This window comes from Equus caballus, chromosome 21, assembly GCF_041296265.1.
Source record: "Equus caballus isolate H_3958 breed thoroughbred chromosome 21, TB-T2T, whole genome shotgun sequence".
In the NCBI taxonomy this organism is placed as follows: domain Eukaryota; kingdom Metazoa; phylum Chordata; class Mammalia; order Perissodactyla; family Equidae; genus Equus; species Equus caballus.
The window spans coordinates 40,047,852-40,073,081 of record NC_091704.1 but is presented as its reverse complement, the minus strand read 5'-3'; the positions used below and the strand labels follow the sequence as shown (position 1 = coordinate 40,073,081).

Below are 25,230 nucleotides of genomic sequence, written 5' to 3'. Positions count from 1 at the left end.
ATGCTTGAGTGGACACCATAGTGGAGCGTATCAGCATAATCGAAGATAGACATGTTGAAATGCTCCAGATAGAGGAGGAGAGAGAACTAAGACTAAAGAGAAATGAAGAAAGTCTCTGAGAAATATCCGACTCAATTAAGAAATGCAACATTAGAATGATAGTTATTCAAGAAGGAGAAGAGAAGGAGAATGGAGTGGAAAACTTGTTCAAAGAAATAATAGCAGAGAAGTTCTCAAACCTAGGGAAGGAAATCCGTGTGGAAGAGGCTGCCAGATCTCCTGAATATGTCAATGTAAAAAGACCTACTGCAAAGTATATAGTAGTGAAACTGGCAAAACTGAATGACAAAGAAAGAATACAAAGGACAGAAAAGCATAAGAAAATAACCTACAAAGGAACCCCCAGCAGGCTTTCAGAGGATTTCTCTGCAGAAACCTTACGGGCTAGGAGAGACTGGAATGATGTATTCAAATCTTTGAAGGACAAAAACTTTCACCCGAGAATACTCTATCCAACAAAAATATCCTTTAGATATGATGGAGAAATAAAAACTTTTCCAGACAAACATAAACTAAGAGAGTTTGTAACCATGAGAACACCCCTGCCCCCCCACACAAGAAATCCTCAAGCAGGTCCTCATACCTGAAAAAAAAAAAAGGGAGAAAGGGGTTACAAAGCATGGAGTAAGGACATAAATAGGCAGACGGGATCAGAGTAGGACAGCAAATACTCAAGTATAGCGTTAAAGACAAAGGGAAGGAAAACACCAGAAAAAAAGACAATCTTGTCATTTTAACCACAAACTCATAACACAAGATGGAATAAGATGTGAGAAAAACAACTTAGGAGGGGAAGAGGAAAGTGACTGAAGTGATTTAGTCTAAGGAAATAAGAGGCCATCAGAAAAGGGATTATCTTATCCATGAGATTTTTCAATACAAACCTCAGGGTAACCACTAAACAAAACAGCAGAACAGAGATACAATAATAAATAAGGAGAAAACAAAGAAACACAACATAAAAACTACATAACTCAATTGGTAGACCAAAATACACAGGTTGAGAAACAAAAGAAATGCAAGAGAACTGGAAAACAAGTGACAAAATGGCAGCACTAAGCCCTCATATATCAGTAATTACCCTAAACATAAATGGATTGAATTCTCCAATAAAAAGACACAGTGGCAAGATGGATTAAAGAACAAGACCCAACAATATGCTGCCACCAGGAAACATATCTCAGCTCCAATGACAAACACAGGCTCAGAAGGATACCTGCAATAAAGGAGTAAGAAAGAGAAATTCCAAGAAATGACAATTCCCAGAGTGCAGCTATATACAAATGCTTATCAGAAAGTCACTGTCTGTCAGGGGCCTACATCAAAGCTCCAGATGAACTCACAGGTTACTACGGTGTCTGATTGATCATGCATTCTCAGGTTCTATACTCAGGTAATCTAAACGATAATGGTGAGGTTTGGGACCAAATCAAGTAATAGTACAACACTACTAGAAAATCTGCTATAATCTCAGAGTCTTCTGAGGGCTCCAGAAGCAGAGCCTGGTCTTGTATTTTATCCTTTAAAACCATGACCATGCAAGAACAAGTCCAATTAAGCAATTCCCTTGGCTTCTTTCTCTGGAAGCTTATTTTTTTCTTCCCATCTGTGATCTTTGTTCTCCTCTTTTCTGGTAAAACTGCCTTCTTAGCAGGGTCAGCCAAGGTAAACGTCACTGATTTACCAGCAGAACACTGGCTTCCACTGTTGGGTTAAAGGACAAAGTACTGAATTGCAAAATAACTTGATTCAGAGTGCTTCAAAGCAGTGCTAGCCCATTAAGCAATCTGAGAACATCACGGAATCTCTATCCTAAAGTAAACACAAGTTGAAAAATAATTATACGTGCAAATAATAGTGAGAGAAGCAACAAGAGTGAGGCTGAAAGAAATCTGTAATTTCTTCAATAGTATTTGAACATGTTTTTCCTCTGTACCTCTATTTCCCTGAGACCCTCCAGAAGCCTTTCTCACTTGGGTAACATGTCTGTGTCTGAACCATAGAGATGCACTGCAGAGGCCAGTGGAGGGCTGCCTGGGAAGGGAGGCATGAAGGAGGGCTAGCAGCAACTCTCTGAGAGCAAATAGTGGCGATTGGGAGGGGTTAGAAGGAATAATTGTTGGGGAGAGCAAATAGATGCAAGTTTCTCCTGTCACATAGCCTTATACAGCAATTGAGAAGGTTTCGACGGGGTATGGCAGTGGCATGAGGCAGCCAGAGCAGGAGTCCTAGCTGCTGAGCTGGAATCTTCTGACTAGAGGGGCTGCTCATCTTCAGCCTTCCAAGAAGGGCGGCAACATTCACAGTACCAGGAACATGGCCTCATGGGGGAGGGATAATCAGCTGTCTTTATATACCAATCACTGAGTTTATGTTAATATTTGTGATTCTATTTATAAATTTATTTTTAATATTTATATTGCATAGTTAACATTTACTTAACAATGATTCTGTGCCGGGTTTCTAAATGCTTTACATATACATTAATATATTTAACTCTCATAATAGCACCATGAGGTAGATAATTATTATCCTAATTTTTCAGATGTTGAAATTGATGTAAGAGAGGTTAAATGTCTCCCCCAAGTCACAGGGCCAGTAAGGGGTGAAGCCAGGATGTAATAAAAAGAGTTTTGGCAATTCTTGCCAGAGTGAATTCTTCTAAGATTAGGGTTTGGACAGATAAAGGTTCCGTGGTAATGTATGTTTCTACCTATTTGCATTAATCAATGATGAGGAAGGCTCTTAGTTGGATGCTAGAATGAGTGGAGAGTAGTAGTGGAGATATATAAAGAACAGTCAAACAGGGTTTTGTGTCAGTGAGTTCATACTCCTGTTGAGAATATCCTACAATTCTGTCATGCCTCAGCCCAAATTCTAATGACTCTTTGCCCCAAGTTCTGAAACTGTCTTGTGCAATACTATAGCTACTAGCTACATATAGATACTTAAATTTAATTCCTCAGATAGACAGCCACATTTCAAAGGCTCAGTTGCCACATGTGGCTAGTGGCTACCACATTGGTCAGTGTAGACATAGAACATTTCCATCACTGCAGAATTGGACAGTGCTATTGTGAAGTCATTTGACTTAAAATAATCTGCCAAAAGAAGTCAACTAAACCCATATCTCTTGCTTTCTTTTTCTTGCTCTGTTTCATATATGTTATGCTTGGGAATAGCTTCTGACTCCATGAAGAGTTGAACTAACGCTATTACCCAGAAAATGCACCTATCCAACTATACACATAAATTTCCATACAACTTTGGTGGGATCATGGACTCTTGTAATAGTTACCCATTGTTGCATAGCAAATTACCTCAAAACTTAGTGGCTTAAAACAGCAAAGATTTATTATCTCATATAGTTTTGTGGTTCAGGTATTTAGAAGCAGTTTAACTTCGTGATTCTGGCTCAAGGACTCTCATTAGATTGCACTAGGGTTGCCAGATTTAGCAATAAAAATACAAGATGGTCAGTTAAATCTGAATTTTAGATAAACAATAAATAATTCTTTAGTATAAGCATGTCCCATGCAATAATCAGGACATAGCTTAACTAAGCAAATATTCATTGTTCACCTGAAATTCAAATTTAATTGGGCATTCTGTATTTTATCTCATAATCCAGTCAATGTGTCAACTGAGGCTTCAATCATTTGAAGACATTAACGTGGCTCATGGATCCATTTCCAAGGTGATTCATTTCAACATACCTAGCAAGTTAGCTCTTGTTGTTTGTAGGAGACATCAGTTCTTTGCCACATGGGCCTCTTTTTGGGCTGCTTGAGTGTTCTCATGACATGGCAGCTGGTCCCTCAAAGTGGGTGATTCAAGAGAGTGCAATACCTCTTATGACTTTGCCTTGCAAGTCACACTTTATCATTTCTGAACGACCATATTGATTGCATCGTTGGTGGCCATCTTGGAGGCTGGATCTGTCCTCTAGAATTTATACACAGATTTCGTAGAATAAAAGCTCCATGAGGCTAGAATTTTACTATTTTTTTTCTCATAGTTGAACCCCAATAGCTATAACAGTGCCTTATAAATGATATGCACTCAGTAAATATTTGTTAAATGAATGAATAAATAGACACTGGAGTAAAATCTCTGATCTAAAAGATTCCTTTGGTCTCTAGAAGGTTTGTAGGAACAAATGATGCTTCCCCAAAGAGTTTGAGGATGAAGCGATTAGAATATAGGTAATAGGAATTTGTGAAGGGATACAGCAATTTAATAATGTTGCTAATGAAGGATCGTGATGGTGGTGGTGTTAAATTAGTGCCAGGCTCTGTGCTAGAAACTTCTTCTTATATACATAATTTCATGCATACAATCTTTCGGGTATGCAATGTGAAACAGAGTAAAGAGTTATGATTCAGATGCTATGAAGAAGGTTAACATATGCACACATGCATGCACACCCACACAGAAATGTGTGTGCACACACACACAATTCAAAGGGAGATGCTCTGGGATAAAAATGGAAAGGAAACCATGAGATTTAATAGAATATCAGAAAGGGACTTCTGTAGAAAAGTACCTGGCATGGTCTCGACACATAAATTACAACCTGAGAAAGAACAGACAGATTGAAGTTTATCATAAGACTGTTTTTTAGAAAGAAAAGAGTGTAGGTAGTAATTCAAAACTGGCAAAGATATGAGGAAAGGGCTGTGTGTGGAAAATAGGAGTGACCCTCTTCTTCTTCTTTGTTTTCTTTTGCTGAGGAAGATTTGATCTGGGCTAACATCTGCTGTCAATCTTCCTCTTTTTGTACGTGAGCCGACGCCATAGCATGGCCACTGACAGATGAGTGGTGTAGGTCCACGCCTAGGAACCAAACCTGGGTTGCTTAAGTAGAATGTGCCAAACTTAACCACTAGGCCACTGGGGCTGGCCTGCAGTGGCCCTCTTCTCAGTGGCAGCAGAGTTGTTTGATATTCTGTCATTTTTTGACGTCTGCTGGGATTTAAGCTTCCCAAGATAGAGGGCTAGCCTGTGCAAAGCCATGTGGTTTTCAGCATTCAAACCACAGGTTATCCCTCAAGTGAATTTGTAGAGTTTACTTTTTACTGATGGAAAACCCCAGGGAGACTCTGGAGGGTAAGGCATATACCACCACTTAAGATGCCCATCCTAGGCACCATCTCTTTCCCCAAGATGCTACAAGTTTGTGAGCTTTGAGGAAGAAGACAGGAATCAGTTATAGAAAAAGGCTAGCAGTTTATTTCCTGGTGGTTTACAGAGGGATGCTTATCTCTTTACACCTTCTCAGGAGGGTCTGCAAGGCAGCTTCGGCTGCTCTCTGGACGCTGATGCAGGGGTCTTGTCGAAGGGCTTGGAGCCCTGAAATGGAAAGAATAGCAACGTTCAGTGAATGAGGAAAACCAAGGCCCAAGCTCTTCAGCCCTGTGAGGCTCCCCACTGAGGGTCAGCCCTTCGTGGGATCCTCACATTTTACTCTAACACATAGGATTCTGGCACCGTGAGTTGAGAATCTATTTTAACACTGGTAGAAGGGAAGAGAAGATCCTGACCTTGTGATGAGTAGATTTACAGACAATTGGAAAACCGTAGTCTGTTGGGGACAATGCTTGCAAAGGGGTGGAGCTGGGGGTTGCTTTATACTCTGGAGAAATTCCAGTACTTAGGGAGCATCAGAAACACTAAAGGGGTGCTACGATTTTCAGTTTCTGGGCTAATGTGGTACTTGGAGCAGCACTAGTTTCTCTTTCTCTAAGAATCTAACAATGTGCTGTGCAGAAACTAGGGTTGGTACTCACGTGTGGTCAGTTCTTCTCTGTCTAATAACTCCACGTATTGGTTGGTCAAATTAAGAACAATGGCATCTAAAGTCAACAGAAGAAAAAGGCACTGATTTCATTATTGGAGAAGAGGCCGTGAAAAGTGAGACAGGTCAGAATCTGCACCTCGTCAGAAGTTAAATGGTCTGGCTAGTGAATGAGTGAACTATATGACTCTCTGTGCACCCCTAGGATGATGTGAGGATGATGTCTGCTGGGTCCTGAGTGCCATGTCTGGAAGTGGTCGTTCACCCAACGTGTATTCGGCAAAGCTCACACAGTGTCCTCCCAGGGGGTGCCTGTTGTCAGGGTCTCAATGTGTGTAAGATATGGTCCCTGTCTTCAAAAAGTTTCCAGTGTAGTTGGGGGGATCATATACATGATCCAATAAGGAATTCTTAGGTTTTAACTCAGTCTTAAAGGTGGCCAGCAAGTGGGCCTGTTCACTCTGGGCTGGATTAATGGAACTGGCTTCATGATAAGACTTAGAATTTCATGATAGAAGGATCCTCAGAGTTTCACTTAGTTTCCTCTTTTGTTTTATAGATCAGACAAAGAGGCAACACAGAGAAGTTAAGTGAATTGTCCAGAATCACACAGCAGAGCTGAGGTCTGTGGCCCCCACACCAACACACTTTCTACTTGTATCGTGTTTCTGGTAAAGCTCTCAGCTTGAACTGAGCTTAGAAGGTTTATTATGTTTTATGTTAATGGGTGATGCAAAGGAAAACATTTAGGCAGGGGCAGAAGCCTTGGAGCAAAGGCTTGGGGAAAAGACGGAGTGAGAACTTGGAACCAGAAGTAGCATGGAGGGCCCAGTAGGGAGAACGGTCTGACGGAAGGAGAGGGAGGGTCGGCAAGTCAGAAGATATTGTAAGCTTTCATTTGCAAAAAAGAACATGCTTGTTTGAGGGAAGATGTTGCAAGACATCAAGCAAATTTCTTTCTGGCCTTTTGTTTAATTTTTGGTCATCCAGTCATACCAGTGTTCACACTGGAATAGCTTCCAGTCCAAGCAAAATTACATGGAAAAGAACAGCCGTATCTGAGTGGGGAACGTGGACGTGCCCTCACCTGTGAGTTTGACGGCTGCACTCCTGATCATCTCCCAGTTGCTGGTGAAGAAAGGGAATGAGTGTGTGTGGAGGATCCACAGGATTTCCTGGTTTTTCTTTGCCTAGAAGAGATGTGCGTTACAAAGAGGCCAATTGGGAAGTGACCCCTTATGAAACTCAGCCCTATAGGTCCTAAGAAGGGAAATAAATCGAAAGGAAAGTAAACACTCACCCAGCCATTAATTATTCTACTGGAAGATCCTTTATGGCTATTTCAACCTAAATTTAATCAGAAAGGTGCTGGGGCTTACGGCACTAATCAACAGCTGTGTTTCAGGAATCTAGGAGAACAGATCCCAGTCAGGACTTGGACTGCGGCAGGATACAAAGACTCATTGCTATCCTTCCAAGACAGTTCTGGCTCTGGCCAGAGATCCCTCACTAAGCTGTTTGCCTTTCTGGGATTTGCTTGGACTCTTCTCAGAATTTTGCAGGCAACATTTACTACACACTCACCAGTTTCATGCAGAATTGCCTGTAGAAATCCCTGGCCCTTGGTAGGTCCTGACCATCAAGGAGATGGTCTAACACCCCATAGAGTTCGTGGAGGCCCAGGAAAGGGATGCAGATGATCAGGACATCACAGCAAGCCTAAAAAACAGAGTTTTCTGCGTCACAGTCCATGAAGCTGGATCCCCTTCCAGAAGGGAAGAAATGCTGACCAGTGTTGAGGAAGGAGCAGTAAAAGTCAGTGATGTGAAGGGCTTTCTAGTCAGTGCTGCTGGCACATTCCCAGTGGCAAGGATGGAAGAGCAAACTTGGGAAGATATGGCAAGAAAGAACCTGGGATTGGAGAAGTGGTTTTGAGGTTCAGCTGAGAGTAGTGACCTCAGACCTGGCTTCTAGTCTAGCTAGACCAGGTTTACTGGCAGCTGTAGGCAATGGGTAGAGGGCGAGGTGCAGGTTTCTGTGCAAGGGCCACTTACAGCTCCAATCTTGGGATTGGGATCCCAGAGGTGGAGAAGGAATGAAATCATGCTCTTTTTTATTTCTTCAGCAAAAAAAATCTTCCACCTTCTTCCTGTTAGGGATGCCAGATTCTCAAATAAGAAGATGGCGGTCAGTCTCACATCATCCTGCTCCTGTGGCGACAGATGCATGTTGTGGGTGAGTCCTCTTCACAAGGCCTCATCCCCACCCTGCCCTGCCCACTTCAGCAAAAAAAGGCTGGAACCCAGGAATGGGTGCATGCACTCTTGTCACACCTGCTGTGTGTTCCAAGAATGCTCCTCTTTTCCCAGAAGCTCTCTACCCACACTACAAGAGCTGCAATGACCACGGGTCTAGGATGTAAGTGATACCATATTGCTGGAGACTTGGTTTCTGCCTTTGAGTAGCTAATGGAAAAATGCGATCACAAGAATGATAAACAGACAGTGCTGGCAGCAGAAGGCCAGGGAAGGTCTTGCTTATTTTGTATTTTACACAATTTAGCCTGATTGCATCATTAGCCTAGAATCATGGGGCCTCTAATCTAAATTGCTCAACACCTAGGACTCTTCTCCAAGATCCCAAATGCTTTGTAAAGGCAGCTCAGAAATTTTAGCCTTGGGTCTCAGAGAGAGAGAGGATAAACAAACAACCTAATCCTACACTTGTGGATGTGAAGTTCTGGAGCTTTCTTGCTTGCTATCCAGGATGGTAGGCAATGATTTTAAGAAGCAAAGGGTAAGGTGGTGGAGAGAAAGATGGCCTTCTATTGTCTCAGATACTTTGCTGATATGGTTCAGAGTTCTAACAAACTCTGATGAGTTTTCTGGAGGTTTTTTTTAAGGTCTAGAAAACTAGTTTAAAATACCCACATGAAGCCATAGGGATTAAAGGAAAAGTTGTCCTGAGTAGCCGAATATCATTTAGATTAGCAACAAGTAAGGGCCAACAAAAAGCATTCCCATGAATCTGAGGGGGAGAAGATAGAGGAGTTAATTTTGATGGCAAAATAAAATGTATAAGAAGTGAGCACACAAACAAAAATGCCATGACAAACATAGTTAATAAAGATCTTTCAGAAAAAATAAGGATGGCTTGTTGGGAAAAGGCTAGAAAAGTGAAATGAATACATCAGATGTGACCTCCTATAATGGAAATGGAGGTAAAAACGTTCTTTAAATGTACTAGGAATGAGGTCAGGATATATTTTTAAATGGTCTATTTTTAGGAAAAGAAAGCAAACCAATAACAAAGTACCCAAAAGGTAGAGAGGTATTTACTTTTTGAAAAATCTTCTGAATTTTCCAAAATCAATGACCTAATGATAGTTCAAGGAAGAATGAACCAATTGGGATGGTGAAAAAGCAGAAAAGAGAAGGGGCAAAAGTGCTTTGGGTGCTGGGAGAGATATTACAGTTTAATGACCTTGTTTTGAGTCTAGAAAATGGAGTCATAGAGGGTAAGGTGCTTGCTCAGGGTGACAGCGTGACAAATAGTAGCTAGCAGGGCCTGGGGCATGGGACAGCAGCCGTATTTCCTGTTCTACCATTTCACTGAAGTGTCGCCATGTTTTGAGAATTCCAAGAAAGAAGTTAAATATTGAAAAAAAAGGGGGAAATTTGAGTATTACAGAATTGTATGTGTCATCTATAAAAAACTGTAGGGGCAAAGTATCATAAAGTCTAATTAAATATAATTGCAGAAAGAGAGCATTACTAGAGAATAAATATCATGCCATTACTAACACCCAAGTTTTATCAAATTCTCCTTTTATGAAAATGTAATGAAATTCTCATTTCGTATCAATTCTCATTATCTATTAGGACTGAGAAAGATCTAAGCCAACACCCAGCAAGACTTTAGATTTTTTTCTTCTGCAATAAGGCTGAGAAACATTATCTTGACCACAACACTTGTAGGTGGACTTGTGAATACTGGACGCTCAGATCCAAGGGAATTATTCTCATTGGCTCCACAACCATCCAGGGAAACCTAACAAACAGGTGGGGCTCCAATAGGGGTGACATCACTTCAGCCCTTTGTTGTTAAAGATTGTTCTTACTTATCTGTGCAATGAAAAAAAAAACAACATCTTTGTTGTTTTACAGAAGATACTAAATTGAAGGAGAGCCAAGTAAGCATTTTTGAGGATAAGATGACAATTAAAATATATTTTTAATTTGTAATATTGTTATACTGCAATATTGTTATAATGTGACATTGAAACACTGGAGAAAGTAGTTGGAAACAAGCAGAAAGCTGCTTTCAAAGGCCAGGTTTAGGCTAGCACATAAACAAGGGAAACTGAAAAATACAGAACGGGAGCATTACTGACTGTGGGCATATACCTCAGACTAAAATCCAGAGGGCTGTATGGTTAATAAATTGCCAAACAGCCAGGAAGAAAAGGCAAGATTAAAAAAAAAAATGGAATGAATAAATAGCAAAAGATTGGACTTGAGAGGTAATTTTTCTTAGATTCTGTTCATTACTCCTCGGGTCTCATTTAGAGATACAACACAGTCACTGGCTTGTAAAATATTTAAAGAGCTGAAAAATTAGGTTTATGATGAATAATGAAGGAAACGAAGACTTTTCAGTCTGCAGACGAGAAGGTAAATAGGTAATTTAATCAAGTCTTAATGTTTAAGAAGGATGCACTAGGGGAGGCAACCAGCAGGCTTCCATCTCCTCTGACAACACCACACGAGGAAACAGATTTAGATGACAAAAAATAGATATAAGTTGGACGTGATATAGATTTTTACAAGGATGATACTGAATAAACCAAAAATAAGTAATAACATCTTGTTTCCCAGAAGGTACAAAGGAAAATGACCCTTTTCTGCCTAGGATCATGGAATGATCTTATTTGAAATTAGAGCTATGGGTTAGATCAGAGGTTGACAAACTTTTTCCATAAAATGCCAGACAGTAAATCAGACTTTGCGGGCCATGTGGTTTCTGTAACAACTAATCAACTCTGCAGATGAAGTGTGAAAGCAGCTATAGACAGTATGCAACCAATGAGCATGGCTGCGTTCCAACAAAACTTAATTTACAACAAGATGCTCTGGGCTGGGTTTGGCCTATGAGCTGTAGTTTATACTGACTCCTGGAGGAAATGAACCACACTAGCATTTTGAGTCTTGGAATCTTGGATGTGGAAAAGATAGTGGGGAGGTGACAATGTCTTTAGTTGACCCTAGCCCTATATTGAGTACTGTCATAATTTGTGTTCCCTCCAAAGTAAACTTTGAGATGAGGATTTAGGCGTAAGTAGTTTATTTGAGAAGTGAGCCCAAGAAGCATGATGGGGGAGTGGGAATGAGATAGAGAAGAGAGGTAAGCTATGGAAGGGAAAATTGAGGGTTTTACCCTTATGGGCAAGGGCAGATCAATCCTTCTGAGGGGTGAGGAAGCTCAGGAGTTCATCTATAAACTCTTGTTTCTTATTATTTGAGGATCCTTCCCCAACAAGGCTGGCCCACCCTGCTCAGACCAATCATGATTCCCGGGTCAGAGAGCACCCTCAGGCAGAGAGACACAGGAAGCCAACAGCCTGCACAGGAATTGTACAGGTGACCTCTGTGCAGGTGACCTCTGGGGCTGGCCAAGAAATATGGATGTGACACTGACATTGTCTGCTTCGAGTCCTATCTGAACCTCTTTCTGTTCACTCACTTCTCCTGGGGAGGGAAGATTCCCGAACAGGCTCACTTACATCTTCAAAGAAGGTTCTTGCTTGTAGCACTATTTCTTTGAAGTAGAAGCTCACGTCTCGGTCTGTGAGCAGCTCCAGGATCTTTTTCAGAGCCTTCAAGCTTTCACAGACGACCTCAGTGCGGGCCAAGTGGTACAGGCCTCTGATGATAGATTCTAATATTATCTGCTTATGCTTCTTCACCTATTTTGAAACAAGGTCTCTTAATCTCGAAAATTGTTCTATGTGTATCTGGAATAGGGTAGGAGACCCAGACAAGGGGATTGAAATTCTCTTAGGGTCACATGTCCTTCAACCCAAAAGCCACCAACTCAGCAATTTATTTGTATTTTTACTTAATTTTTATGCAACCACAAGGTGTGGGTTAGTAAATAATTATTTAAACTCTACTTAAATGAACTATTTTTTTGTCCCCCAAAACTCCTTTTACCTTGTGAGGGGCTCCAGAAGCAGTATTACCGAGCCCTCGGATGGCCATTTGCCTCAAGATGGCATTGGAGTCCCAGGCACTCTGATCCATTAAGATCAGCACGTCGCGTAGATTCCCATGCTTCCAAAGGATCGGCTCCTTCATGAGCTGAAAATGACACACTGGGACCCTTTAGTTAAGGAGGGGCCTCCCTTCAGGATAGTGCCGAAGGCATCCTAACTCTAGTTAGAGGAGGGCCTGGCTGTGTGGAGCAGAGGAAGAAGCCCTCGGGTGAATTAGCAAGTCTTGCAGGAACTAAGCTGTAGATGTGAGCAGCTCACAAGTCAAGATCACGTGGTAATGAGAACCAGAACACATAGCTAAGAAGACGTTTCTACTCTAAATGGAAAAATGAGGCAAGGAAAACAGGAGATACTGATGACGTTCCTTCTCTGGATTGGCTGGGACAGCCTTTATCCCAGAGTGTGAAGAGACAGTAATAGACTTGTTGGTTACTCTTTATTTTGTCCCTCTCATATTTATTCTCCACTCTTCTCTGTCCTAGGAGGCTGACTTCCGTAGACTACCGGCCAGGAAGGGGGGGGGGGTTCCTCTTCCTCTTTCACTTCCTGCTCAGGTACTGTGTCTCTGGCAGTAGCTGGATCTCTCCACTACCAAGGCTCCCGTAAAGGTCCCTTTTCTGTGGTTCCAGCACCCACACAACTCCTGACCCTGAGAGAAATACCCTAAGGGGACCCAGAGAGCCTGCTGTGACGGCTGCTCTGTCTTGCCTCAGAGAAGAATGCTGTGCCAGTAATCCGGTAGTTCTCGGAGGAGGAAGTGAGAGATGAGAGCAGTTGCTCCATGATGTCCAGGATGACTCCATGTTGCCACACCGCCATACTCCTAGAAAATGCAAGGCTCCCATTGTAGCAGAGACTTTTTTCTTTCTAAACAGTGGAGGAAATTTTAGTCTATTTCTCTATCAGGAAAATACAAGATTGAAAAAAGAATGTTCAATGAAAGAGCAGCAAGGATTAAACTTTAAAATAGTCTACCCAGGTGCCCAATTTAAGTGTAGTTTGCCTAGAACTGTTCATTGTTTTGCTGTTTTTTGAAGGATTAGTGAGTTTTGGGCTGATCCAACCATCTCTTCCCAACCCCTTTTGCTCTTTCCTCCCTGTTCTCCTGGACTGTAAGTCCTCGGTCAGTGAATAATTGCTCTCAGTGAAGTTGCCCCAGTTGCATTCTTACTCTGTTTTTGGTTTTATCCTTTGTATCCAGTTCTAGAATATCTGTGTATTACCTGGCCAGTGCACATACTCCTATGTGGTGGGTACCGGGACTGCTGAGTAGGGTCCATAAGTTGTCGCCCTCATCAGACTCTTTGGCAAGGCCTTCCTTCATGGCTTGGGCTTGCACACACTTCAGAGTTGTGATCGAGAGCCTGCAGGACACAGTCGGCATCACAAAACCAGTCAACCCCACCCCCCCCCAGGGAATTCTGAATTCCCAAGTTCACTCCTGTTCCCACAGTGCACCCTCACTCCTAGATTAGTGGATGTTGTGCAAGGAAAAAACAGGCAGCCTGATCCCACTCTTTAGTTTTGGGGTCAAAGGGGACACTGAGATGATTTGAGTCGGTAAATAATGCCACAAAATCCTGTCAACTTCTCATGAGAAAATAAAGCCCTTAGTATGGCAAGTGCAAAATACTGTATTTCACTGATTCTAAAACAGCACCTCGGGAATCAGGATGCATCTTGCAATGGGTAGTGTGTTACAACTGTTGGCCAGACAGTAGCTGTGATGTAGTCGCTATTGTCTGTGCAAGCACATGGACATGCACGGACATAGGTATGGCTCTGTGTACTGTCGTCATTTGAGTAAAGTTACACGTATTATTGGAAGTACATGTATTGAACCTAACTTCTGTTTAAAATGTCTTTTAAAAGGTTGATTTGACATTAGAATGAAAGTTATGCACAACAACAGGGAAACACAGCAATGTGATATAGGATAAAGATCTGTAACTAATAATCCTAAAAGAGTTCTTTGGATAAATATACAATAAAAATTTGGAAGTAAAGAAATCATTGATTCATGGCTTAATTGGGAGTCTTTTTTCTTTCTCAATGGCACATGAAATGGTTTTGCTTCTTTCAATTGGTGAAGCCTTGATGAAATAAGGTATTTATTTTTATTTTTCTTCTTTCCCTGGTGGCCTTGAATATCACAGAATTCCAGCTTTCCTTGAAAGGTCTCAATGAAAGAGAACAAAGGAAATAGAGCAGGCCCCTAGGGAAGAAGACATGGCAGCTTATTCATCGTTATGTGACCATTCTGGGCAACTATAGTGGGTTGAAGAGCTACAAGGCTTGAGGATGGCGGAGCCTCCTTTCCTCATGGGTAGTTGAGGCCAGGCCAGAAGGTGTAGGCCTGGGCTTCCATATTCCTCTCCTGGAGTCTGGGATCAGGACCGTTTTGGAAGGACCCCCCTGCCCTCCATCTACCTGCAGGGGTCTGCATTTTGCTGCCTTTCTCCCTGCTGCATCACCCGCCGCCTGTGGCTCACAGTAGAGCTGGGCATCTTCTGGCCCAGTGTGCAGCTGACCAGCTTGAGGAGAAGAGTGAACAGCTCTGGGTACAAGCCTGCGACAGGTGTACCTGTTGACACCACCTCATTCATAGCACAGGCCACCTGAGGGAAGAAAGGAGTTTGTGGTCAGGTAGGCTCCTTTCCTCCACGGAGATCTTCCCTCTGGGCTGACTTCAAGTTTGTTTTCTCCCCAAACGATTGCTTTCCAAGTTGGCCACAGTCATGGTAAAAACACATAGAAAAGAGATGGTTTATTTGTCTGGAAACTCAGACTGTGTTTCTCTCTCAGGACTGCCATGTTGGGTGACTCTAAACTCCAGGGGGCACTGGTTGGGTAAAATAAAATCTTTTCCAGTATTGGGGTCTTTCAACAAAAAAGGGTGCTTTGGATATCTTGAAAGCTAACTTGGAAACATAGATACACAGATTTTCTTTGGGCTGATGAGAAATTTGCTTCTAAAAGTAACCAACTCTAGACAAAATTAGATCCATGTTTATCCAATATGAACTGGAGCCAATTTAAAATCAGAGTATGGGAGGGAAAGAAGCGTGATTAATGTTATGTCACCAAGTTCCAGGTGGGAACAGGTCATGGAGTGGGGCACAATTCCAGGCATGTGACAGGTTATTCAACTCACTGAAATTGCATCCATCTCGGCTAGGTCATCTTCTAATCCATTCTCCAGTTTGTCTACTAAGGCTCGCAAGAGCTTACCACTGGAGGCTGGGTTCTCAGCCAGAGACTTCCACAGTGTCTTTGTGTCCCTAGGGTGATAAGACAGGAAGCTGATAAGGCACAACTCCTTGGAATATGAGCTTTTCCATCTGATCCACTATAAAACCACATTATGTCTAATCAAAATTTTAAGGAGAGATGGACGTGTCATGTGCCTGGGGATAATAAGGATGCTTTATTAAATAATCCAGCATCCTGACCTTGGGTTACTGAGGTTTATTAAGGTCCATCAAGATAGAAACATCTTATTCCGGTAAGATGTTTTCAACCTTTGCTTGCTATCTTTCTCTCAAATCACAAATTCTTCCCCAATGCCTTGTAGGGTGGCCTTTCCTGGGAAAAGGGAGTCTACCTGTCAAAGGGCAGAGGCTTCTGTAAAAGGTTGGCAACAACTGCATCCATGTGAAAGCTGGCTATCTGGGAGATGGCCTCCAGCATAAACTGAAAACTTTCCTCTTTTTGTCTGAGGACTGGCATGTGATGGTAGATTATGCCTAAGATCTCCAGCAGCTAAAAAGAAAAAGCCAAACAACACATTAAATTTCCATTTTCCCTCTACACAAATGACTTAGGACATGTACGGTCAGCATATTATGCATGGGTGGTTGATAAATTATAAATAACGTTAAAAACAATAATTGATTCTTCATATGGTCTATCTCTTTCTTGGGAGGATTATTGATTATTGATGAATTGACTGTTTATTCTCAAATCAATGTAGTGAATATTTAGTGACAGGCTGCATTATACCAGGTGTTACACTAAGCACTGTGGGGAATTTACCAAAGATGAATGAGGTGTAGTCCTTTCTCCAAACGAATGAGTGGTCTAATAATGAATATCAGCCATAAACCCAAAGGCCTGTGCACAAGGCAGTGTATGGTATACGGGACGTATATAGGACCGATAGAGGAATCCAGAAGTAACTGAGGTCACTTTGGAGGGACATCTGGTCTGGGTCTTGAAGGCTGGATAGCAATTTCAAAAGGCAAGGTGGAGATGTTGGGAAAAATGACCTCATCAGAAAGAACACAGGTAAAGATGTAAAATCAAAAAGCATGAGCGTAGGTGGAGCACAGAGGATTTTTAGAGCAGTGAAATTATTCTGTAGGATGCTACACTAGTGAATACATGTCCTTATACATTCGTCAACGCCAAGAGTGAACCCTAATGTGAACTATGGACTTTGGGTGATGGCATGATGTGTCAACGTAGGTTCAAGAATTGTAACAAATGTACCACTATGGTGGGGGATGCTGACAGTGGGGGAGGAGGTACATGGGCAGGGACAGGAGGTACATGGGAATGCTATCTTTTGGTCAGTTTTGCTGTGAACCTAAAATGGCTTTAAAAAATAAAATCTACATAAAAAAATAGCATGATGGTATGAGTGCAAGCAAATGCAGAAAAGATTTCTGGAATAGGAGAATGGTCCAGTTTGAAGCACAGAAAGAATGAGGACAATAACAGGAAGATAACTTGACAGAGAAGATGAAGCCAGATCCTAGAGGTCACTGAGGGCCACCTTTCTGAATTTGGGTGTTAATCTGTGGGCAGTAGGGAATGATATTATACACTTGGATTTTTGATATGGAGAAGGGCATGTCTATGCTAAAGTATCTACTTCTAGTAGATATTGTTCTCACATATTTTGGACAGACATTTTTAGGTTAAACATGACATGATTACCACAGAGTCTCATTTCAATGATTCTTGGACAGGATTTAAGTCCCTTTTGTAAGCCTTTACCTATTGTGTGAATAACTTCCTTTTATACCAAACACACAAATACATGGACATTCCAAATTTTTTAACCTTTGATTCTCCCATGCCTAGCTCAGTGCCTGCCACATAGTATGTACTCAATAAATATTTTTGAAGAAACTAATTGGAAAGTAATCAGCACAGAGGTCATTTCTAAAAGTCATGCTTTGGAGAGTAATTTAGGGCGGTTGGCTCTGGGTAGTGGGGATCATAGCTTCTTTCCCCTGTTCTTCTTGAGATGCTTTCATTGAGTTAAAGAACTTTTCCACTTTATTCATCTTTGAATTGCTTGTATTCTGTTTCTGACTTCAAGGAGAGAGGACAGAGCATCACCATAGGGAACTCTTAACCAAGCTTCCTGAATTTAATTCTGCTTACCTCTCCAGTTGGCAGGAAGGATTAAGGACTTTCCCCCAATCAATTCCCCAATGACAGCCTTCCTTACCAGAAAATAAAGCCTAAGGGGTGTAGAAGAGCAGCCTCAAGAGTGGCAGTGGGATTAGAAATTCTACTGGCCCTGAGTGGCCATCTCAGAGTCATTCACGTGGTCACTCTCATCCTTGCAGATCTAAGAATCCAGTTTTCCATAATCCAAGTGCCTTTGGGTCAGAGCTACTTCCTCTGGCCAGAGAGCAACAGTTTGGAAAGCTGTTATGATCACAGACTAAAGAGGCCATTGAGACAGGTTGACACAGACACTCAAGATGAGTCTGGCTGTTAATACACAACTTGGGTCTCTGCTGAGGCCTCTTGAGGCTGTGCACGCTCTTGCCTATTGCCCACCAGAGGACAAAGTGAGAAGGGGCGACAGACTTGGCATTTCAGAAGTGTTAGAAATCGCTCAGTTGTCAAACTGGCTGTCAGTTCACCTGATCCTCCAAAGCAGCTCCCTGCTCCTTCAGGGCAGCGATCATCCATATTCCACAGGCCTTTGTACACGTGGGGTTGAGGCTCTCCAGACCATCCAGGGTTTCCTCCAGGAACATCAGAATTTCTTCACTTGGGAGGAGTTTACTGACAATCTGAGAATGCACCCAGAAAGACCCACGTTATCAACTACTTCGCTTCATATCTGGACACCTGAAATGTGCTGCTACTATTTGTTTCAGGATATTAGAAACCACTGGGCTTTCCCAACAGTTATTATTGACTGGGACCATAGAAACTAGTGAAAATACTGAAATAGGACATAGAAATGACATTAACTCTAAGCAACTTTTTCCTGGAGTTGGTTTGTGTGATTTCATATTTATTGAACCCCAAGCCTGCCAAGGAATTTCCTCTCCAAATCTAAAGTTATAGCATACATAGTAAGGCAAAAATAATGCATAATATTTATATAGCAATTTATATGCTCTTAAATACTTTCATATACATTTCATATATCATAGAAATATGTCTCTCATCTGCCAAAGAATAGCTGAGACTTGAGAATTCAGGAAAATCTATTGCACAGACTTAGTGCCCCACTAAATACCAGATGCCTCTCAGCATGAATTATTATGAGCCCTGTCTTTTGTTCTTCCATGTTTCAATATTAAGAGTAGTCAATAAAAGTTCAAGAATTTAAAAACTTTTCAATTTTGGTCTCTAAGTACAAGAACTATACAGAACGTGTGGTTGATAGCACTGTGAGAGTATGAGTGTGTATGTTTGTGTGCGTGTCTTATTGAAAAGGAAGGCAGAGAGGTGAAACGTGGCAGTTTAAATGAATTCCAGGAGCATTATCTAGGGCTTTAACCAAGCAAGATGGTCACGAACATGAGTCTGTAGGTATGAAGACATTCCTATCCACAACTGACTTTCCCCCGTATTAAGTGGCCTGATGATGTTTGGTTGAACTATTCTCGAGAGGAATGGTTCCTTTTCATGAGTAGCTGCACATCCCAGCCAGTTTCTGAGTTACCATGGTTCCAAGATCAGACTTACCACCGCGTCTGTTCTATGTAACACCAAATGCCTGTCTGGGGTCCAAGCTCAAAGTTTATCTGTTGGTTTCTCACATTGGAGTAGATGTTGATTTAGGAAAAAAGGGAGGAAGGAAGGAAGGGAACTCAGGTATGTGAGCACCTATCATGCATCAGACTCTTTCTTAGGCATTTGACATATGCTCTCTCCTGTCTCCCAACTGGCTTCTTGCCCACATTCTGATCACCTTCTCGTTGCCTCTGCTGCAGCCACCTTAGTCCAAGCTACCTAATCTCATGCCTGGATTCTTTTAGTTTTGTCCAAACTGACCTCGCTAATTTCACTTTTTGCCAGCCTATATTCAACACAGCAGCCAGATGACCCTTCAGAAATGTAAATCCAATCATGTTCCTCCTTGCAGAATCACCAGCAGCTCACAAAGGTTTTGGAAAACTAGGAAAAGGCACCCTGACCTCAAGATAGTCCACTTCTCTCTGTAAGTATATTGTCATGATGACTGATTTTGTTGGACCCTTTCCTGCCATCTGTGGATAATTGCCATAATGCACTTATAAATCTGCAATGTCTACATTAGGAATGATGCCACCTCACATGAGAGTGCCCTTGTGTGTTTCACAAGTGGCATAGTTGTATGTAGTGGGCCTGAAATCAAAACCCTCTGCTGGCTTTTGATTTCAATTGGAGTAAAAACCAAGGTCCTTCACAAGGCCTGGAAGGCACCTCAGTCAGCCCTTGGCTACCACTTGGGTCTCATTATCCACTTCTTTTTCCACCTCAGGGCTTTTGTACTTGCTATTTCTCCTCTGCCTGGAATGATCTTTTCCAGATGTCTCCATGGTTCTCTCTTTCAGAGTAGGCTTTTCCAGGGGATTATCCTACTCTTACTCTCTATTCCCTTAACTTTATGTTTCTCAATTATAACTACTTGATATGTTATTTCTTTGGCTGACTCCATCTACTAGGATGCAAGCTGAACGAGGGCAGGCATTTTGTCTTTTTCTATTCTTAGAGCCTAGAACAAAGTCTGGCACATGGTAGATGAACAGGACACATTAGGTGAATGAACAAATGATTGAATAAATGAATGAATTGGTCAACCAATCCTCATAACCACTCTGAGAAGTAAGTTAGGCATTTTTTTGAAGATTAGGAGACTGAGTTTCAAGAAGAACACACGAGAGCTTATCTGACGGACTCCAGGCTATTATTCCTTCCACTCCATGCCACCGCCTCCCTCACCCCGGAAAGGTCTTTTTGGTTCACAACATTTCCCAGAGTGTAAAATGATCAGTAGCAGGTGCTGACTGGGCCCTTGTGCCCGGAGTCAATAAATGACAGAACAAAGGTCTTTCTTTCGTTCAACTTGAATGGCTAGACGGTTGCCCTCCTCGGTAGTGGTGAGTACACAGCTTCCTCATTTGAAAACCAACCCAGGATCATCTTTACATCCCTTGGCCAGTCCTCTGTATCTATTACCTTTGCTATTTTAGAAGAAATCTTGATCTGGACATGCACATCATCACTTTGCAGGCCTTCCTGCAAACCCTGCAGTCTTTCCACTTCCAGGCGAATGCCTAAAATCAATGAAGGGAGACGGATGTAAGAGTTCAAAGACCCGATAAGGGCTGAGGAGGCTGGCTGTATTTTGATGTGACGCTAATTCAGCTGCTGGACGCCTTTAACAAACACACTAAAGCCTGTCTGATGAGATGGTGAGCATAAGACCAAACAGGTATTGAGTAGTTTTTACACGCTGCGCACCATACTAAATATAAATACTCTGCATACAATGATCTCATTTATTACTCATAAAGATCACTGGAGGCAGACTCTCCCGTTATTTGCCGATGAGAAAGTTGAGGCAGAGAGACGTGAAGCCATTTGGCCATGGTCATGCAGTGAGTGAAAACAGGAGAGTTGGAATTTGAACCTGGTCTGTCTGATACCAGCGCCCAGGCTCTTACGACTCTGCCATCCCGCTCTCTTTGTTGGAGTTCCATTCTGCGGTGAGACACTTTGGGGAAAATGGAAAGGTAACTATTGTAATAGGAGCATCAGCAACTGCATAAGTGATCGTCAATACAGTTTTTAAATGCAGACTTATTCCATCTCTATTCTAGAGCTGCAGAATGGTTTTCTCTTTTTGACTGACTACCACACATCCCCAACCAAATCCCACCTTTTGGCTTTAACACGTTTTTCTTCTATGAATCTTAGGCTTGTAATAGCTCTGCGTCCCTAGCATCAGAACAGTGCTTGGCACATGGAAAGGCATTCAGTAAATATTTTCCGAGTACCTAAATGAACGAAGAGCTGAACATAGGTATGAGATGGCATTAAAGCTAGACCGAGGGCTCCTGGCTGCACTGGGTGAACCACAGTGCAGAGCTGTTCTTGGTGAGACACCTGCTGTTTTAAGCTAGAAGGAGGCCAGGTTTCAGCCTGAGACTGAGGTTTTAAAGTTCCCTACATTTACTGATGCTGACAGTTATTCACACCTACTCTGAGAGCAGACAGAGGTCCTGTTAGGCAAGCTGGAGAAATCTCCACAACGTTATTTTCAGAGAACTTTGAAAGTCACTTAGCACCGGAATAATGGTGCAATTTCTTCCTGAAGAAAACCATGTAATAGAGGAAGCATTGCTAATATGCCCAATTGCTCAGCAATTTAAATCGGACACTCTCAAAACATTTTCCCAGCTTTAATGGATCTTTATGATGCTTTGGTGTTATCATCTTTATTTTAAAAAAAGAAAAACAGAGCTACCAAGGAAAAAAGACCCAACAGAGACAAATTCTGTGATATAATTAAGGTATTAGAACTCAGAAATGGCTGGCCTAGGGGAAGAGAGAGAGAGAGAGAGAGAGAAGAGGAAAGAGAGAGACATAGATGTATAAGGAGAAAAAGTGAGAACAAAAGAAAAGAGATATCTTTTCTTCATTTGTGTGTTTCTCATCTTTTGCTCACCTTTTATACAGAACAGACCAATAGCCGAGCTAGCAGCTGCCTGACGGATGGTGGGCAGGGTGTCACAGGAGTGAGGAGCCAGGAGACCGAGGAGCGAGCCGATTTTAAACTCCTCTGGTGCCTGCAGGACAAAGGGGGGGCCCCCAAGGTGATTGGGTGGCTTGATGAGATCCCAGGATATTCCCAACACTGGATACTAAGCCCCTTGTTTTCTCCCTGCAGGTCCTTAGAATGAAATTGAATCTTGAACTTTCCTTTTAAGGGCAGTGGAAAAGCAAGCAAGCATGCAAAGACAACCAAATAGCTCACTCCAGGAGTACTTGCTGCCTCCTGGGGCTAGGGGAGACCTCCTGGGTGGTTCTCTGGAAAGCCCTCCATTCTGGGACTGGAGGTCCATCACGCAGGGCTTTGGGATTCCAGAGGCTTCAGAGATCCCTGCTGTTAGCAAGCAGTGAAATCTATTCATTCCAAGGAATTACGTACCTCAATATCATTTGTCAGCACTTGTGCAGTGATCTGGAAGGCTCTTTCTCTTTCCCAGTCTTTTTGTGAAACAAGCCACATTCGGAGAAGCTGTTGGTCAAAGAATAAACATCCTTTCTTTAGTATTCTTCATATTCAGTCATTCACATTCTCTCGCTCTTGCTCTCTCCCTGCCTCTTCAGTAACAGGGTGCTCACCTCCCCCCACACACTTTTTAAGTGGACTGGCCCTATGGGATGGGTTAAGTGGGTCAGGCTGGACGTCTCCCTGTGAAGAGGGTGAGGTAGGGTTTGGAGCAGAGCCGCAGAGATGAGGGAATATGGGAATCAGTTTGAGCGGAGGCCCCACTCACGTTAAACATTTCGTGACAGTCGTCTGCTTTCACATTATCCCAGATCATGGTCCGCAGCAGCTTCCCTAGAGCGTCCATCGATCGTTCATAGAGAAACTGAAATCAAATGTGAGTGTGAGTGTCAGGCTGAGGTGAGAGAGTGAAGGCTCCCTGCGGTTCTTTATTCTCCTCGGGCCTCACCCCCACATACAGTGATGCGCTCCTTGTCCTTGTCTGTCTCGCCCTCATTTTTGAGTTTTTCCAGAGGTGGAAGGGGCAGCAGCCTCCGAACATTCTCTTCAAGAATATTAAGATTGTCATTTAGTGAAAGCTGAGGTTTCAGTTTACTGAAACGAGAACCACGTGGAGGGATGGATATTATGATGACAAACAAAACATAACCCACTAGAGTTCCCAAGAATTGCTAATCACATCTGAAGGGGTCAGATACATTTTCTGACTTGTTGGGATGTCGAGGGAGGTAGTGACAGGAATAGAGAGAGACTGGGGACGTGGAGTGAGACTGTACTGGTGAGCACAGTCAACATGCCTCAGTTCTAACTTATTGGAATGATAAACGTCATTACTTGCTTTGCATTACTTAACCCTTTATTATATGATCTGTGGTAACATTAACCTACTTGCTTTCTTCCACACTTGGTGTGCGCGTGTGTGTGTTTGTAAGAGAGAGAAAGAGCAGTGAGTTTTATCAATTTCATATGTTCTTTCATGTTATATGTAGTGTCACACATACTATAGGTTCTTATGAATGCACAATTGAATAAATGATATTGGAATCTTCCTTCCTCCCTCCCTCCCTCTCTCCCTCTCTCTTTTTCTGTCTTTCTTTCTCCCTGACATTTACTAGTGACATCATGAGGATATAAACAAACTTGGACATAACTTGGGAAAATAAAAATGTTCAATAAACATGAAAAACCCCATTTGTTATTAAATGTAAATTAAGAATACGATAACACTTGTCAGTGAACAAATTAGCAAAGAAAATAAAAATGATGACACTGTCAGGGCAGGGTGAAATTGGTTCTCTCACAGGAGAGTAAAACTCAGTACCAACTGGACAACTCCATTGAAAATGTTAAATGTGCTCACATATGCTGAACAGTCTTCTCATCCTTATTATATGGCTGACTTTAAAAAAAAATCAACTTATTGAGGTATAATTGATGCACAACAAACTACGTCCATTTAAAGTGTACAATTAAATGAGTTTTACAGCCATAAAACTACCACTCTACTCAACACAGAGCATTCCTATCACTCCCAGCTTCCCTTCTGCCCCTTTGCAGTTCCTCTCTCCCTCCACCCTGGCCCCAAGCAACCACTGATTTGCTTTCTATCATTAGAAATTAGTTTGCAAGTTCTATAGGTGTCCCATCCAAGTGAGGGTGGCCGTTACCAACATCTGGGTACTGAACGCTTGAGTTGTGGCTGGTCTGATTTAAGGTATGCTGTAATTATAAACCTCACTAGACTTTGAAGATTTGCTATAAAAAATCATATAAATTGTCTCATTACTTTTTAATATTGAATATATGTTGAAACAATATACTGAACGTATTAGATTAAAAAATAATTATTAAAATTCATTTAACTTATTTCTTTTCACATGTTTAAAAGAGGCTACTAGAAAAATTTTAAATGACATATGTGAGTTGTAGTATATTTCTACTTGACAACACTGTTCAAGAGCCTGGTTAATTCTTAATTCATCTTCAAAGTTTATTTATTTGAGTTTTCTTCAAACCTCCCTCAACTTTACAAATATGGCAACTTGTGCCTTCCCTTATCTTGCTTCTTACCATATTTTAGAGAAATCACGTCGATGTGTTTTGCATCTATTTTCCTCAGTAGGCAAAACTCCTTCAGGGCAAGGCCACATTTTGTTCAACACTATCCTTTAGAACCTAGCTCAATGCCTGATACATGGATGCAACTCAATACTATTTGTTGAACCAACTGTCAACTTTTATAATTAAAAGTTGAGAAGGCACTTTTTGCACAAAGGTGTTCACTAAAGCATTATTTATAGTTTTTAGAAACAAGCCACAATTAAATATGGCAAAAGGAGTTTGGATAAGTAATATGAGGTGTACCTATACAACAAACTATTAGGCAGCTATTAAGAATGATATTTGTTACCTCAACATAACAAAGATCATATATGAAAAGCCCAGAGCTATCACCATACTCAATGGTGAAAGACTAACAACTTTCCCTCTAAGATTGGGAACAAGACAAGGATGCTTGCTTTTGCCACTTCTATTTCACATAGTACTAGAAGTTCTGGCCAGAGTGATTAAGCAAGAAAAAAGAAATAAAAGGCATCCAGGTTGGAAAGGAAGAAACAA

General features: G+C 41.8%; 1 protein-coding gene across 2 annotated transcripts in view; it reads right to left on the bottom strand.

Annotated features, from left to right (window-relative positions):
* Positions 1–5,272: 5,272 nt before the first annotated feature.
* The window catches only part of MROH2B (maestro heat like repeat family member 2B), a 56,560-nt gene continuing 36,602 nt past the window's right edge, over positions 5,273–25,230 (bottom strand). Inside the window, exons 25-43 of one of the 2 annotated variants that reach the window (XR_011430120.1) lie at positions 23,070–23,205; positions 22,880–22,975; positions 22,528–22,617; positions 22,045–22,165; positions 20,553–20,650; positions 18,017–18,169; positions 15,736–15,893; positions 15,286–15,412; positions 14,562–14,749; positions 13,355–13,495; positions 12,840–12,954; positions 12,070–12,216; positions 11,640–11,822; positions 7,912–8,067; positions 7,442–7,576; positions 7,158–7,266; positions 6,945–7,047; positions 5,850–5,915; positions 5,273–5,412 (exon numbers count right to left, since the gene is read on the bottom strand). Coding sequence is in view for 1 of the 2 variants with exons in the window: in XM_005604293.4 (XP_005604350.2) it covers positions 5,306–5,412; positions 5,850–5,915; positions 6,945–7,047; positions 7,442–7,576; positions 7,912–8,067; positions 11,640–11,822; positions 12,070–12,216; positions 12,840–12,954; positions 13,355–13,495; positions 14,562–14,749; positions 15,286–15,412; positions 15,736–15,893; positions 18,017–18,169; positions 20,553–20,650; positions 22,045–22,165; positions 22,528–22,617; positions 22,880–22,975; positions 23,070–23,205 (2,320 nt within the window). In the remaining variant the exon portion in view is untranslated. The remainder of the gene's footprint in view (positions 5,413–5,849; positions 5,916–6,944; positions 7,048–7,157; positions 7,267–7,441; positions 7,577–7,911; positions 8,068–11,639; positions 11,823–12,069; positions 12,217–12,839; positions 12,955–13,354; positions 13,496–14,561; positions 14,750–15,285; positions 15,413–15,735; positions 15,894–18,016; positions 18,170–20,552; positions 20,651–22,044; positions 22,166–22,527; positions 22,618–22,879; positions 22,976–23,069; positions 23,206–25,230) is intronic. The other variant, XM_005604293.4, reaches the window with a different exon arrangement.